Source organism: Myripristis murdjan, chromosome 15 (genome assembly GCF_902150065.1).
Source record: "Myripristis murdjan chromosome 15, fMyrMur1.1, whole genome shotgun sequence".
Lineage (NCBI taxonomy): Eukaryota > Metazoa > Chordata > Actinopteri > Holocentriformes > Holocentridae > Myripristis > Myripristis murdjan.
In genome coordinates this window covers 5,494,824-5,508,078 of record NC_043994.1, presented here as the reverse complement: position 1 = coordinate 5,508,078, position 13,255 = coordinate 5,494,824, and the positions used below count along the sequence as shown (strand labels likewise).

The 13,255-nt window shown below is 42.7% G+C and overlaps 1 protein-coding gene across 1 annotated transcript in view; it reads left to right on the top strand.

The window, feature by feature from the left end:
* Positions 1-13,255, top strand: part of atrnl1a (attractin-like 1a) — a 311,529-nt gene that overhangs the window by 245,664 nt on the left and 52,610 nt on the right. The window contains 1 exon segment of the mRNA XM_030071000.1: positions 9,120-9,215. Within this exon segment, the coding sequence (XP_029926860.1) occupies positions 9,120-9,215 (96 nt within the window).

The following is a 13,255-nucleotide window of genomic DNA, read 5'->3' as shown; positions in this document are numbered from 1 at the left end:
TCTCTTTTCTGTCTTGCTGTGCACCCAAATTTTCAACATTATCATTTTCCTAGTGTGTGAAACCTGTCCATAACTAAACAAAACTGCAGGAATGTAATAACCTGACGGCTGGTTTGTACCTAACCTCGAGCAAACCGGGTGTGAAAATGCCTATGCTTTCATTGCCTTAGGTCTTCCAGCATGCACCAGTTTAGAGTGCTGCAAGTATGAGGCGGAATGTTTAAGATACACCTTAACAATAAACTCTGTCTGTTTTGTCTGCATCACTGTATGTACACACTCCTGTCCTCAAGAATGCCTTCCCTCCTCCCCACCTTGCGAACCCGGCTTTCATAAGCCCTGCACCTCTCAAGCACCTCTCCAATCACTCATCACCGACTTTCGCCGCTCAACTACTACAACTCACCCAAATATGCTTTGCCCTACAGCTCCCATTGAGAAAGTTTCTCAAAGTGCTTTGTCCGCTAGTTGTGCTTGCTGTTGTGCCATGCAGGGACAGTGTGTTGGATGTTGGTGTGGAGTGGTGGATTCTATCAGACAAGGATATCTGTGCCCTTGTTTACTCTGCTCAGATCCCACTCACCACACCCGACCAGGAGACAAATGCCGTCTGGAAACTTGGCAAACATGCCGGAAATGAGATTTGTTATCGCCTCTCGATTGTGGCCCCTGGCATACAAATTCGGGAGGCAGCATGTGTGTGTGTGTGTGTGTGTTTGTGTGAGTGTGTGTGTATTTGTCTGTGTTTGTGTCTTTCTGTGCTTAAATGTGCCTTTGTGCGCACATGCACGCTTGTGTGTGTCTGTCCAACGGGCACACGTTTGTCATTCTTCCTGTGTTTTGCGATGCGTACCAATGACTGCAAGCGTGTGTATGTTTGTGAGTGTCCTTGTGTGTGTGTGTGAGCCTTTGTAAACCAGCTTTATTGTATCGGCAATCAGACCAGAGATGCCTCTGTGGACATTGAGGCTGCTTGGGTTCATTCTTCCTTCAGTGACTAACGTAATATTTTATGCCAAGAAGCAACGCTGCAAATCCTATCTGTCTCAACTTACGGCGCTGGGCTTCAATAGGCACATAATGAGGGAATAATTAAATACTTATCAATAGCAATCGTGTGTGTGTGTGTGTGTGTGTGTCTGTAGATGGATATGATAGGATTTTCAATAATTCTGCGTGTGGTCTTGAATATGTGTGTTATTGGTCTTTGTGTGTGAATGTGTGTGTATTTCTGTGTTAGTGATTGCTTTTGAGAATTAGCAACCCTGATGAGAGGTCTCACTCGAACTCTGCACATGTATCTGACAGTATAATGAAACTGTGAATGAACAAAGCTGTTTGGGCACACAAAACAACAATGATGGTGTTGAACCTAAGAGTTTTATTTCACCTTTAAATCAGAAATGTCAGTTTACATGGAAGAAAAACATAACATACATGGTATACTTGCTGAATTGATCTCCAACCCACAACTGAAGAACTGATAAAGGAATTTATTTAATGATAATTATGTGATTGATGCTCAAAGGGAAATTCTTATTTTCTCTTAGAGAGCAGTCAGCATGTTTACATGCATCTTAATATTCCAGATATGAGCCTTATGCTTAGCTTTTTCTATGGTGGTATTCTGTACGCTCTTTTATTGTACTTGAAATACGATTTATACCTATTTATATTCAGTAATACACATATATTGTTTAAATTAACTACTTAAATTAAACTTAGCAAGAACAACAAAATTTTATTATAACCCAGCGGCCGCAGCGAGTCTCACTCTGTTAGATGGTCCATAACGTATTGTTATCCTTGTGGTAGTCTAAGATACCCTGCTCAAGTTTTAGCAGAGAGAATAATTACACTTTTTTTTCTGAGGTTTGTCAGTCAGTCCCTTAAATAAATGAAAGTGTTTGAAAGCCTTCTTCATGTGTGGTATTATCACATCATGCCATTAACACCATGTCATCAGCATATCAGTGGTGAGATCGTCAGGCTGTCATAAGTGTGACTGTCACTCATGTGTCTATCCTCTTTTGTTATCCACTAATGCTATTTTATTTTTTGCGAAAAAGTATGCCCTTCTAAATATCATGACTTCACACATTTGGTGCGTTGTGCCATGAATCCTAAAATGTCTTTCATTATGGAAAGAAAGAATTCTCTTTATCTCCCCAAAAGTATCTACTATTCTGTGTCTCTCAGCTGTGATGTTAAACTAAGTAAATTAATGTATAATAAGTAGGCATAAAGAAACTGTGTGTAAAGCATGGTGTTACTGTTCAACCTGTGGTTCCAAAACCCAACAGTAGGCAGACTAATGTGTTTACATGCCCCAGTATACCAGTTAATATCAGAATATTCCAGCTGGCATATTCACGAGCTTATTCCAGTTACTATAAACAGGATATGGTGTTTACATGTACCAGAACATAGATGGAACATTAGTATATCCCGATCACGACCTGAATTTTCCCCAGCCTGTTGCCTGTTGGTAGAAAAGGAGTGATAGCAGGAACATTGTCTTTATCCTCCCCTCAGTTAACACATAAACCTGGTCCCTTAGCTGAATGTAAGAACCCTTGAGTTAAATCATGCCATCTCAACAGACGTACATCTCTTTTTTTTATTAGTGTCAGCCTAAATAAGCCTGTCTCAAAACGCAGTACAACTCAATTCAAAAGATGATGAATTATTCTTATGGCCAAGTTTTGTGACCGTGAACATTCCTCTCCAAAAAGTTAAGATCCAAGGAGTGTAAGAACCAAGACTGTAATTTGTTATGTCTAATCGATGTGTAGCCCGGTCCCGCTCGACTGACACTGAAAGGAAGACTGATTTTGTGGACTCATATAATGCTTGACTGAATTTTACATTAAAATGAGGTTTTGACTTTGCTTTCGGTTCTGAACCAGAAAATGTACTGTCACAGTCACCCTTTTCATCTCTTCCAGTTCCTTATTACATTTACATTTTAGGCATACAGCTGACACCACTCCAAGACTGAACTATAACACAACCACTGATGCCTGTAGGCCCATCGGGACTTTGGCCCACTAACCCAGTAGCCTCGGGTCCAGCTGTGGCCAGTGGGGACATGAGGATTGAGGAATTCATCACCTTTTATTAAACAGCTCTCCACTCTCGGTGTCGTATTATATGTTTTTGTATGTGTGAACGGTTGTGTTTTTAGCTTAAAACACCACCTTATGTTGGGCAATGTACGCGTACAGTCGTCAGCACGTTTTTGAGCTTGGGATTGTGCTGCGAGGTACCTTTTTCACCGGACTTTCATCGCTACCAGGACACTCCGGAGGACGGAGTTAGAACACCGGGGTCTCCGTGGATAGTTCTTCCCAGTGACAAGTCCAGGAGGAAACGTAAACAAGCAAAGGAAACAACAGTTATCAGGACCTTTTGAGCTTGGGATTGCGCTGCGGGATGCCAATTTCACCGGACTTTCATCGCTGCCAGGACATTCCGGAGGACGCCGAGGCTGCAGGGCCGGCGCGTTGACACGGCTGAAAGGACAGCCCTTTGGGCCGCCGCCTCCCAGCATTTTCCAGCGCCAGGTCCATGGCGAACACGGGATGACGAACTGTGCTTGCATATCCAACAAGTGTTTCCGTGACTGTTGCATTTTTTCTGATATCAGAGACATGGCTGCAGCCATCTATTACTGGACTTGGCTATTCAACTAGCAAGATGCACGATGCTTTCTATTCTCCCCTGCACCGAAAGGACTGAGCCCTAATTTCATTGCATTATTATACGTATATGATTGTGCAATGACAATAAAAATCTATCTATCTATCTATCTATCTAAAAGTACAGTAGAAGCCTGTTTAGCACCACAAACCTGATCTTTTGCTATTGTTTTGCTATCACTTTTACAATGGTATAAACCTCATCATAACGTTGTAACAGGCATTTTTAAGCATCTGAGAGACTATGTGGTTCGGGTCAGTGACACTAAGATGGAGCCTGCAGTCCAGCCTGGCCAAAGTCTTTCTATCTTTGGCTGCAGGGAACGCCAGCTAAAGTCATTAGACCCTGTCCAGACTTTGTTGGTGGTTTCTCTCCCACCACTGATTAAAACATTCATCAGGCCTAAGCCGGCAGCCGTCTGTGGCATTGATTAAGCCATCTACTTAGGCTACAGATGGGCTAGAACATGGACGCTGATGTTGCATTACAGTTGTATATATTGGGGCAGTAATGTTGGATGACAAATGTTCTGCTCAGTGGCGTACAGCCAGCACTGTAGGGTATGTGAACATTGTTTTTTTTTTCAGTTTTTTTTATGTTTCTGTATTTGTATCTGTCCATGTGCCTCTCTCTTTCCCTCTTTCACATCTAACTTAATCAACTTCATTTTTTTCCCCACTCCTCAATAAAGCTGTGCAGAGCATTGATACAATTAAGTATCACAATATATTTTTTTGCCAGTACTGTATCGATTCTCTGGCCCCTTGTATCACTGCATATCGTTTATGCAAGTCATTGTCATTTGATATTATGGCATCTACAGTTTGGTGAGGGCAGTGCGGTAGTTCTGTTTTAATAAACTGCCATGGCAACTTTGAATTACATTGTTTTGAGTTTATCACCTGAATTATCATATAACAGGTTGTATATTTTATTGGTATACCCAAGTGCTCTGCAGTAAATTGTATTTTAGGTTCTATTTGTACATGTTCAGTTCTGCAGAGTATTGCAATGCAATATGATAAAAATCGCCTTGTGATCCATGTCATGTAAATGCCAATACCGCAGCCTAACTCTAATACAATGTATGTTGTATTTAGCATAATTTTGTGCTGAAAACAAACCCAAACATGTATTTTTCCAAGAAAGAAGAGTAGACTCATAGATGTGTTCAAATTGGCACCTGCAGGGGTTTGTTTTGTAAGTGCTGTTGTGCAAGAGGGATTGTGTGCTACAAAGTAGGCTACTGCCTGAATACAAGCTGTCCATCGGAGAGTTGACCTCCGGCCTCTCACCCCCACCCACACAAATATACACACTTTCACACACTCACAAAGGCATGCAGATGCGCTGACATTATGCTCGGAGCCGTCCAACGTGGAGTTTAATTGGAGCCAAAGCAGGAGTAAGCCACTCTGTGTGTTGTGAAACCAGTCATTTCCAGAGGACTACATCAGAATCAGCAAACAGCACATTACACAGATATACCCAATCCGCGTAACAGGACTGGCAATTTGAGCTCGCAGGTGCTACTTTGGTGTGAGCTTCTGACTGTGAGGCATAATACGCCATGTGATTGGCTTCAGCGTTGCACTGTTCTCATTTTCTTTTGGCTGTTTATACGTCTGGCTGCATGGCTGGTCGACGGATGAATGTTTGGACACCATGCCTCTCCTCTAGACCACATACACTAGATTTAAACACAAGCACATGCGCTGTGCAGAAAAAAAACACGGAAAATGATACAAAATATTTATATCCAAAATATACAAAATATTTACTCGCCGTCTTCCTGTCATTAAAAGAGCATTTCAGGCATCTAGTTGACTGTCTTGCAGCCACAATATAAGTCTTATAACTTCTCCCTCCTTCCCTCTCTCTCTTTCTCTTTCTCTCCATCTCTCTCTCCTCCAGTCACCCGGCAGTGGTGTCTAGCGTGGCGCTGCTTGTTTACAGCACAGCAGAGTTAATTAGGCGTTTTATGGCTGATTTACAGCCCGACAGGCAGGCAGAGAAGATGGCCACTACCTTGTCCTTGTTGCCCACTCAAGGACTTGTCAAAAGGGGCGTAAAACACGCAACACGCACGCATGGGCATACACGAACACATGCAAAGCGCCAGCTACTTGGGTAAAATGCACTGCATATACGTGCATGATCACATCTGCATGGAGACAGCACACACACATGCACTGCACCCTGCAACTCAACACTGTCTGCCGAGCGTCACTCCCACTTTTTATGTTCAAACATAATCCCACTGTCTAGACTGATTTATCAGCTAGACACACACACACACACACACACACACAAACACACACACACCTGACCCAGCTCACCTTGACCAGTATGCCCAGTGTTTCACACACTGCAGCTGCGGCTTTAGGGAAGACAGAACAGGAAGGATGTAAAGCTCTGTCTCCCTGGTGATATAAAGCAACAAGGCAGAGCGCTTTTGATTTTTACAGTTACAAATAGTGCGCTCTTCCCTGCTCTGAGCTATCTACCTCCTTATACACTAACATCACAGCGAAATTATGCATCTGTAAAGGCCTCAAAGTGTTTAAAGGGGATGTATCATCTCATGTAAGGCGCACACACACACACACACACACTCCCTGCCCCACATAGCCAGGCCCTAACAAATCGAACTTGACACCAGCAGGAGGCTAGCAGGTATGCTACCGAACACACACTGTCAGCTGGGCTAAGTTAGCATAGCAGTGACAGCTAACAAGAGAAGACATCATATTAGGCGGCGCAGCGCGGCACCGGCGGAGCGGGGGAGCCGGAGCCGGAGCCGGAGCGCCTGACTGCACCGATGTAGCTACAGGTGTAGTATTCATTCATGCTTACACAGGCTGACACCGGCAGGAGAGGAGCCGGCGGCGCCAGCACAGCGGCTGACAGCCAGTTAATGTCAAAGTGCAGCCTATTCACAGCGATAAGAGGAGACACGGGGCTGTTGGTTTTACGTGGAGGTAACAGGGCGCTCTCGCCATTGACATTGACGAGTGGTTTGGGAGTTCTTTCTTTCTTTTTCTTTCTCTCTCTCTCTCTCTTTCTTTCTTTCCTTCTTTTTCAACACCCTTAGTTGTAGCCTGAACCAACTTTTTTGTTCTGCTCACATTCCATTCTCATGTTTAAATTGTGACCGGTGGTATCATAATAAGAATTTAATCTCATATTCAGTGTGAAATGTTGTTTTTTTTTTTCTTTTGTTTTTCAATTTCCTTGAATCGTGTGTCACTTTTCTATAGGGTGGCCATACGTCCGGATTTAGGCCGGACAGTCCGGAATTTAAATGCCTTGTCCGGCGTCCGGGCGCTTATTTGTCCTCCTTTTTGGAGTTGCACTTGAACGCAACGCTGGCCCGGACTGTACATCGATATCAGTCATATTTTTCGTCATAGACTTTTAAATTACAATCCAGAAAGTGGATGCACGTTAGTTTTTCTCCTCCTGCGCTGCTGTGTGTTCATGCCGGAGTGCGTGTGTGTGGCGCTGTCTGAAGTCTGAAGTCACTGGCTAACAGCAGCACACTGGCTTAGCTTGTCTATTCAGAGAAGAGGTATCACTTCAGCTTATTTTTCAATCTATATTATAACAGGCATACTACTGCTCATTCATTGGTAGCTGAATTGTTAGGTCTGTTTGATAAGTAATTTACATTTTTAAAATAATAATTTAAAATATTGTTAAATTTAAAAAAAAAAAAAAAAAAAAAGCCAACATGATGCAGGTCAAAGACTAAAAAAGAATATTGACTAAAACTATTGACTAAAACTAGACTTAAATACTTTGGATTTTCTTCGACTAACTTTCGTCAACTAAAATGCGACTAAACAAAAAAGAATTCAAGTTGACTAAATATGACTAAAAGTAAAAAGGGCATTTGACACTAGACTAAGACTAAAAATAAATTGAAAATAGCTGATGAAAGTTGGTCCTTTTTGGTGTCGTGGAAATGGCCACCCTACTTTTCTACCAGTGGGTTCATCTTTATTCTGCCGTGTTTGATCAAATTTATACTACTTTCCAGGAAAAATTGAAACTTTGAAACTAAAAAACTATTTCATTCCACTTCACTGCCAGATTTTTTTCTGGCACAGCAATTTTTTTTTGGTGGAAAAATTTAGGATTAAGACTCAAGGCGAGACTAAATAACTTGTTGAGATGGAGATTTGTTTTGCAGTAGCCTGCTTTTGCGACAATGACCTAATTTTCCCACAGAAATCAATAAAGTTTCGTCTTATTCATCTAAGAGGAGTGAAAGAGGAGCGAAATGTAAACAAACAAAAGTTTTGTCTTGCGTAAGTGTTACAATCCGCAGCCCAGATTCTTTGCCTTTCCCTTCCTGGGCTTGGATCTTGCGAGGTGTGTTTGTGTGTGTGTGTGTGTGTGTGTGTGTGTGTGTGTGTGTCTACCAGGCAGATTTCCTACCCAAACAACAAGCAACATACTGATGATTAGAGCTTGGCGCATTATCGCCCAGAAATGAGTTTGTTTTTGCGTGAAACAGGTGGCCACCCCCGAGCTAAATGTAGAAACAAAACCCCATTAACATGACTGTAGTGGAGTGGAAAGAGCTTTTGATGGGGGGTGCCGAGCATGTTTTTGTTTGTTTGTTTTGTGTGTGTGTGTGTGTGTTTTGTTGGAGTTCTTTTGTTTTTTTCCTCTTGCATCCTCGTACTAATTTGGGGATACATATGCGCCACAGCTCCTCATATTGCTATGGTCTGTGGAAGTGTGTGTGTGTGTATGTGTGTGTGTGAACATGAAGTCACTTTCCACTTTTTGAATGTGCTTTACACCCGGATCAATAGTTATATACACGGGTCAAAAGAGTGTCTATGTGTATGTCAGTCTGTGTGTGTGTGTGGCATGGATTTTTGATTTATGCATAGCTATGTTTTTGTGTGTGTCTGTGTGTGTGTGTGTGCTCTGATTGGTGTGTATTTAGACCTCATGCTGATCAAGGCCGCGTGTCTGCCTTTGTTCGTCTGCCATTTCCTCATTAATGAAGTTTTGCTGCCCTCCTCTTCGCCTTCCCTCCTCTCCCTCCGTCCCCCACCACCTGCCATTCCCCTCTCGCCTTCGCGCTCCTGTGTGTGTATCAGCCGCCCCACTTTTATCTCCACCTCCCACCCCCTTTCGCTCTCTGCTCACCCTTCCCCTACCATCACACGGTCTGGCTCCCGTTTTGTCTTGCCCCATCCCTTTCTCTCTTGTTCCCTTCCTCTCTCTCTTTCTCTGTACTCCGTCCCACTCCCTGACCCTCTCTTTCCCTGTTCTTCTTCCCTTTCTCTCTTCCAGGTGTGAACGTGTGTGAATGTGAAAAGTGCAAGTCAGTCAGCTTTCCCCTGGATGCGAAAAGGTTAAAATGAAAATTCCTCTCTGTCTCTCCCACTCTGTAGCAGCTGATGAGAGAGCGACAGCAGATGGCCAGTCGCCCCTTCGCCTCAGTTGCCGTGGCGCTGGAGGTGGGCGGGGAGCAGGAGGAGCTGCTACAGGTCAGCGAAAAGCACACGCACACACACACACACACACACACACAGAGAGAGAAACACACACTGGCAGGCAGATTAGAAAAGACATGGTAACGCACAAAGGAGCGCACACACGCAGAAATATACACACGACACAGTCATTAAGGGCACGGCGTTCATCTGCATATCCCTGCATGCTAAAACAGTGGCACCAGTTGACAGGTCGGGCGCTGAGATTTCCCACTGTTTTGACTGACACTCACACACACACTGCACCCACCTTCTGCTTCGACTGCCTTGCCCCCGCTGTGTAAATATGTGGATACAGGGCAGGATTTGAAACTCGTAGCAGACTGGTAGAGCAGCGTGTCACATCCACTGGGCTTCTGTTACCGTTTCAGCCAGCAGAGTTTAAAGGAACAGTTCGCGAAAAATATTGGAGAAAAAAAAAAAAAAGATGTTTCCCACTTACCTCTCAACGAGTGTGAATTAGAAGCAGACAGATAGAGGTTTCTGTGTTCTTGGGCATGAAATAACCCAGTTCCCAACAAAACTATTCTCCCCTGAGGGCTGTGGATTATACCAGGTATCCGTGTCATTGTTTCTGGAAAGAGCTGCTGCTGGTGTAGAAAGTGGAGGGAACTGTTCCTTGAAAGAAAAGTTTGATTAAGTTATTGCAGTCAGCACAGTCGTGTTCTGATTGCCTGCCGAAATTCATGAAAAACTGCGGTTTAGGCACCATCGAGCCAGACAGTTAAATGCCCCAGTGGAGCTGGTTAATGGTAAACAGTAGAAGGTGCTGGGTGTGAGTTTGTGTAATTGTCTGAATACAAAGTACGACATCACCACCAGCATTATCAAAAGACCCTATGGGCGCAGCAAACCTTCCCCGGATAAATAAAGTTTAAGATGTATAAAATTGTGGCCTGTCAACGCATCACGTACAAGACCGGGAAGGCTTTGTTTTGCAAATTATGGAGGAGCAGGATAGACACGAGACAGCAAGACAAAGAGTAATATCAACAAAGGAATATATCTTGCATTTCAATAAATGGGGTGGCTGCATCTTGTTAAAGTTGCTCTGCCGTGATGCAATGTTTTTCTTGTCATTCCCAGTAAATTACTAAGTAATAACCTTTCCTGTGAAAACTGATAACTTTGATTTTTCTAACTTTGTTTTTCAGGGAACTTTTTTAGATTACTTTTTCTAGATTTTTTTTTTTTTTTTTTTTTTTTTTTTTTAGCAAGATCATTTTAATCACATTACATATGCTCCATTACTGCTCATCTGTTGAAGATAGAGGACAGCAGATTTACAAAACTGAACCGACTCAACTTGCTTTGACCCCGATCAGTTGAACACATTAATAATTCTGATAGGAGCAAGGCATTTTGGGAAATGAACCCTGACCCCGCAGCCATCTCTGTCAAACCCCCCAATGCCGCAGCGGAGCCCAGTGACAGATGTTAGTGGAGATTTGCTGTGTACATGAGGTCAAGCAGTCAGAGGAAAAGCCAAGAGAACAATAGCTCTCATTTATCAAAGCAGATGCAAACAATTCAGCGTGGAAAGCCCTGTTGGTTAATATCCAGTCCCAGCACTGAGCCTTTGGGGGCCCATGTTCCATGTTTTAAATAGGCATTAGGTGGACATTTTTCTGAATCCAAAGATGCTGATGCATTTCAACATTCCTCAATACTGTATTTCAGCATTTTATAACCTTCAGCACTTTCAAAGCAGACATGTTTTGGGGCCCAAAGAGCTTGCTGCATTCTAGGAGCAGCAGAAATCTTTTCATTTGGCCTTAAGAAGAAAAACTGCACACACTGCCCGTGGATTTTGACATCAAGTCTGGATAATTCTGTTAAGACCTAAAATGGTGTACCTGCCCAGAAATGATGCCTTTTCAAATAGCCTTAGTTTGCCATTCTTTTACCAATACTTTCAAAATGGGTTTTCTGCCTTCCCTTTTCAAGTTCAAAAACACACAGAAATTACAGAGCCGAGATAATCACCTAATAGCGTGTTTTAGAATATGAAAAAAGTAATCATGTTGACTGCCACCACAGAGTATACCTTCACTTATCTCCCCTCCCTGCGTTAGGTTTCATCTCCTTCCGCAGTCTGAGCTGAAGGTTAGAGACAATGGTTTGTAGGGCTATCTTCACATGATGCTTAATTAGTTTTAGTTCCGTTGTGACCAGGTTGGACTTGCCTTAGTTTCAGTTTGGTTCATGCGAGTGAAGAAAAACCGAACCTCGAGAGTACCCCTCCCCTTATCTCCAGCCCAGCCTGGTTTCCATTTCGTTCCTGAAGGTGAGAGACAATGGGGCAGAACACTATCTTCACACTGAGGTTAATTACACAACATCTGGTTCGTAGCCACGTGCGCTGCTTCGCATAATTGTGTAATGAATGAGGGAAAGGGAGTGTTTTCCTGCTACCCTGCTATGTTATGTCACCCCGCTTATGCCGAGCAACAGTGTATGGGCTAAACAAATAGAGCCATCATCACCCCATTTCATGCCATGTTTAGACAGCGAGTAAGGAATATGCCATCTGTTTTTACCAGTCCTGCACAGAGATTTGGTGTGTGAAGGAGGGAAGGGAAGGTGATTCAATAAAATGATTAAGACACAACTGCATGGAAAGGAACATGGTGGAATTTGATGAGCATGAGTGTGTATTGAGTGTTTTGGATACATCAAATAAACGCATGCATGCATGTATTTGCACACATTTGCACTTGCAAGCTCAGACAATATCAGTTCCTATCTCCTAACCACATCGTATTGCTATCTGGGAAAATTTGTGCACGCAAGGTGGAACTGAGGTTATTTTACAATGCTCTCCTCTTGGGGTTTGTCAGAAGCTGCAGTCCACAGTTTCTGCGCTCAAAGCACAGAGTCTTTTACCTCCTTCCACTGGGACAAAGGGGTTTGAGGATTCATCACAGCTCTTTGCATATATGTGTGTGTGTGTGTGTGTGTGTGTGTCTGTGGGTTCCCCAGAAGACATCAGCGATGAACTTAAAATGCTCTCCTGGTGGTTTTTATTCAAAGACGTTTTTTTTCTGTTTTCCAAAGTCTTCAGTTGCAATTATGGAGCCAAAACATGGTGCAGAAATTTATCTGTGTCACTGAAATAAAGAAAGAAAGAAAGAAAGAAAGAAAGAAAGAAAGGAAGAAGGAAAGATGGAAATGAAAAGAAAACATGGAGATGTATCTGAGCCGGGTTAATGCTGTGTAATTATATGGGCCCTACATGTGTGACAGTTTGATGGAAATGTGCTTGTCTGCACAGAATCACCAGCGCCACTGTAAATTGTTTCCAGGGGTTGAAGACTCAAACTGGCATCAACCTTACTGTGAGAAAAACAGCAACCTTATGATATTTTCACATCATCTAATTTTAAGTGGTTAACCATTTTTGCCATAGTCACATGTTTTTGGGTTATTTTTCAGAATCATGTTACACACATTCACACAAGTGAGCTGCTGCTAAAGCCACAGTCTTGTATTTTTGACCACTGAGCTACACCTTTCAAGCGGTTGGCGGCCACTTAAGATAATGGCAGTTTTGACAGTTTATTTAATCTGCAGATCAGGAGCCAAAATCTTTCCATTTAGAGAAAATACATGGGTTTTTCATAGTTCAGAGTGCACTGATTTCAGGATGGAACTAGTTGTTTTTTGTATGTTTTTCAAAGATAATATAATACTGTGTTTCAAAGCCAAAACCTGCAGTATATCATTGTATTTCAGTCCAAGATCAAAATAAAATAAAACTGTATTCAATCCAAACAGTCCATGAGTGCACCCAAGAAATTTGACCCCAATTGGCCTGATGGGGTGTTTTAATTAAAGGTCAAGATTTTGAACTTTAAAAATTCAGAACTCCAACACTGTAGGTCCGATTTACACACATTTGCTACAGCCATGTATGAATCCTCACTCTACAGATGTGCCTGAAGAACCCATAAGGTCTGCCATATCAATCAATCAATCAACCAGACTTTATTTATATAGCACCTTTCATACAAATACATGTAACACAAAGTGCT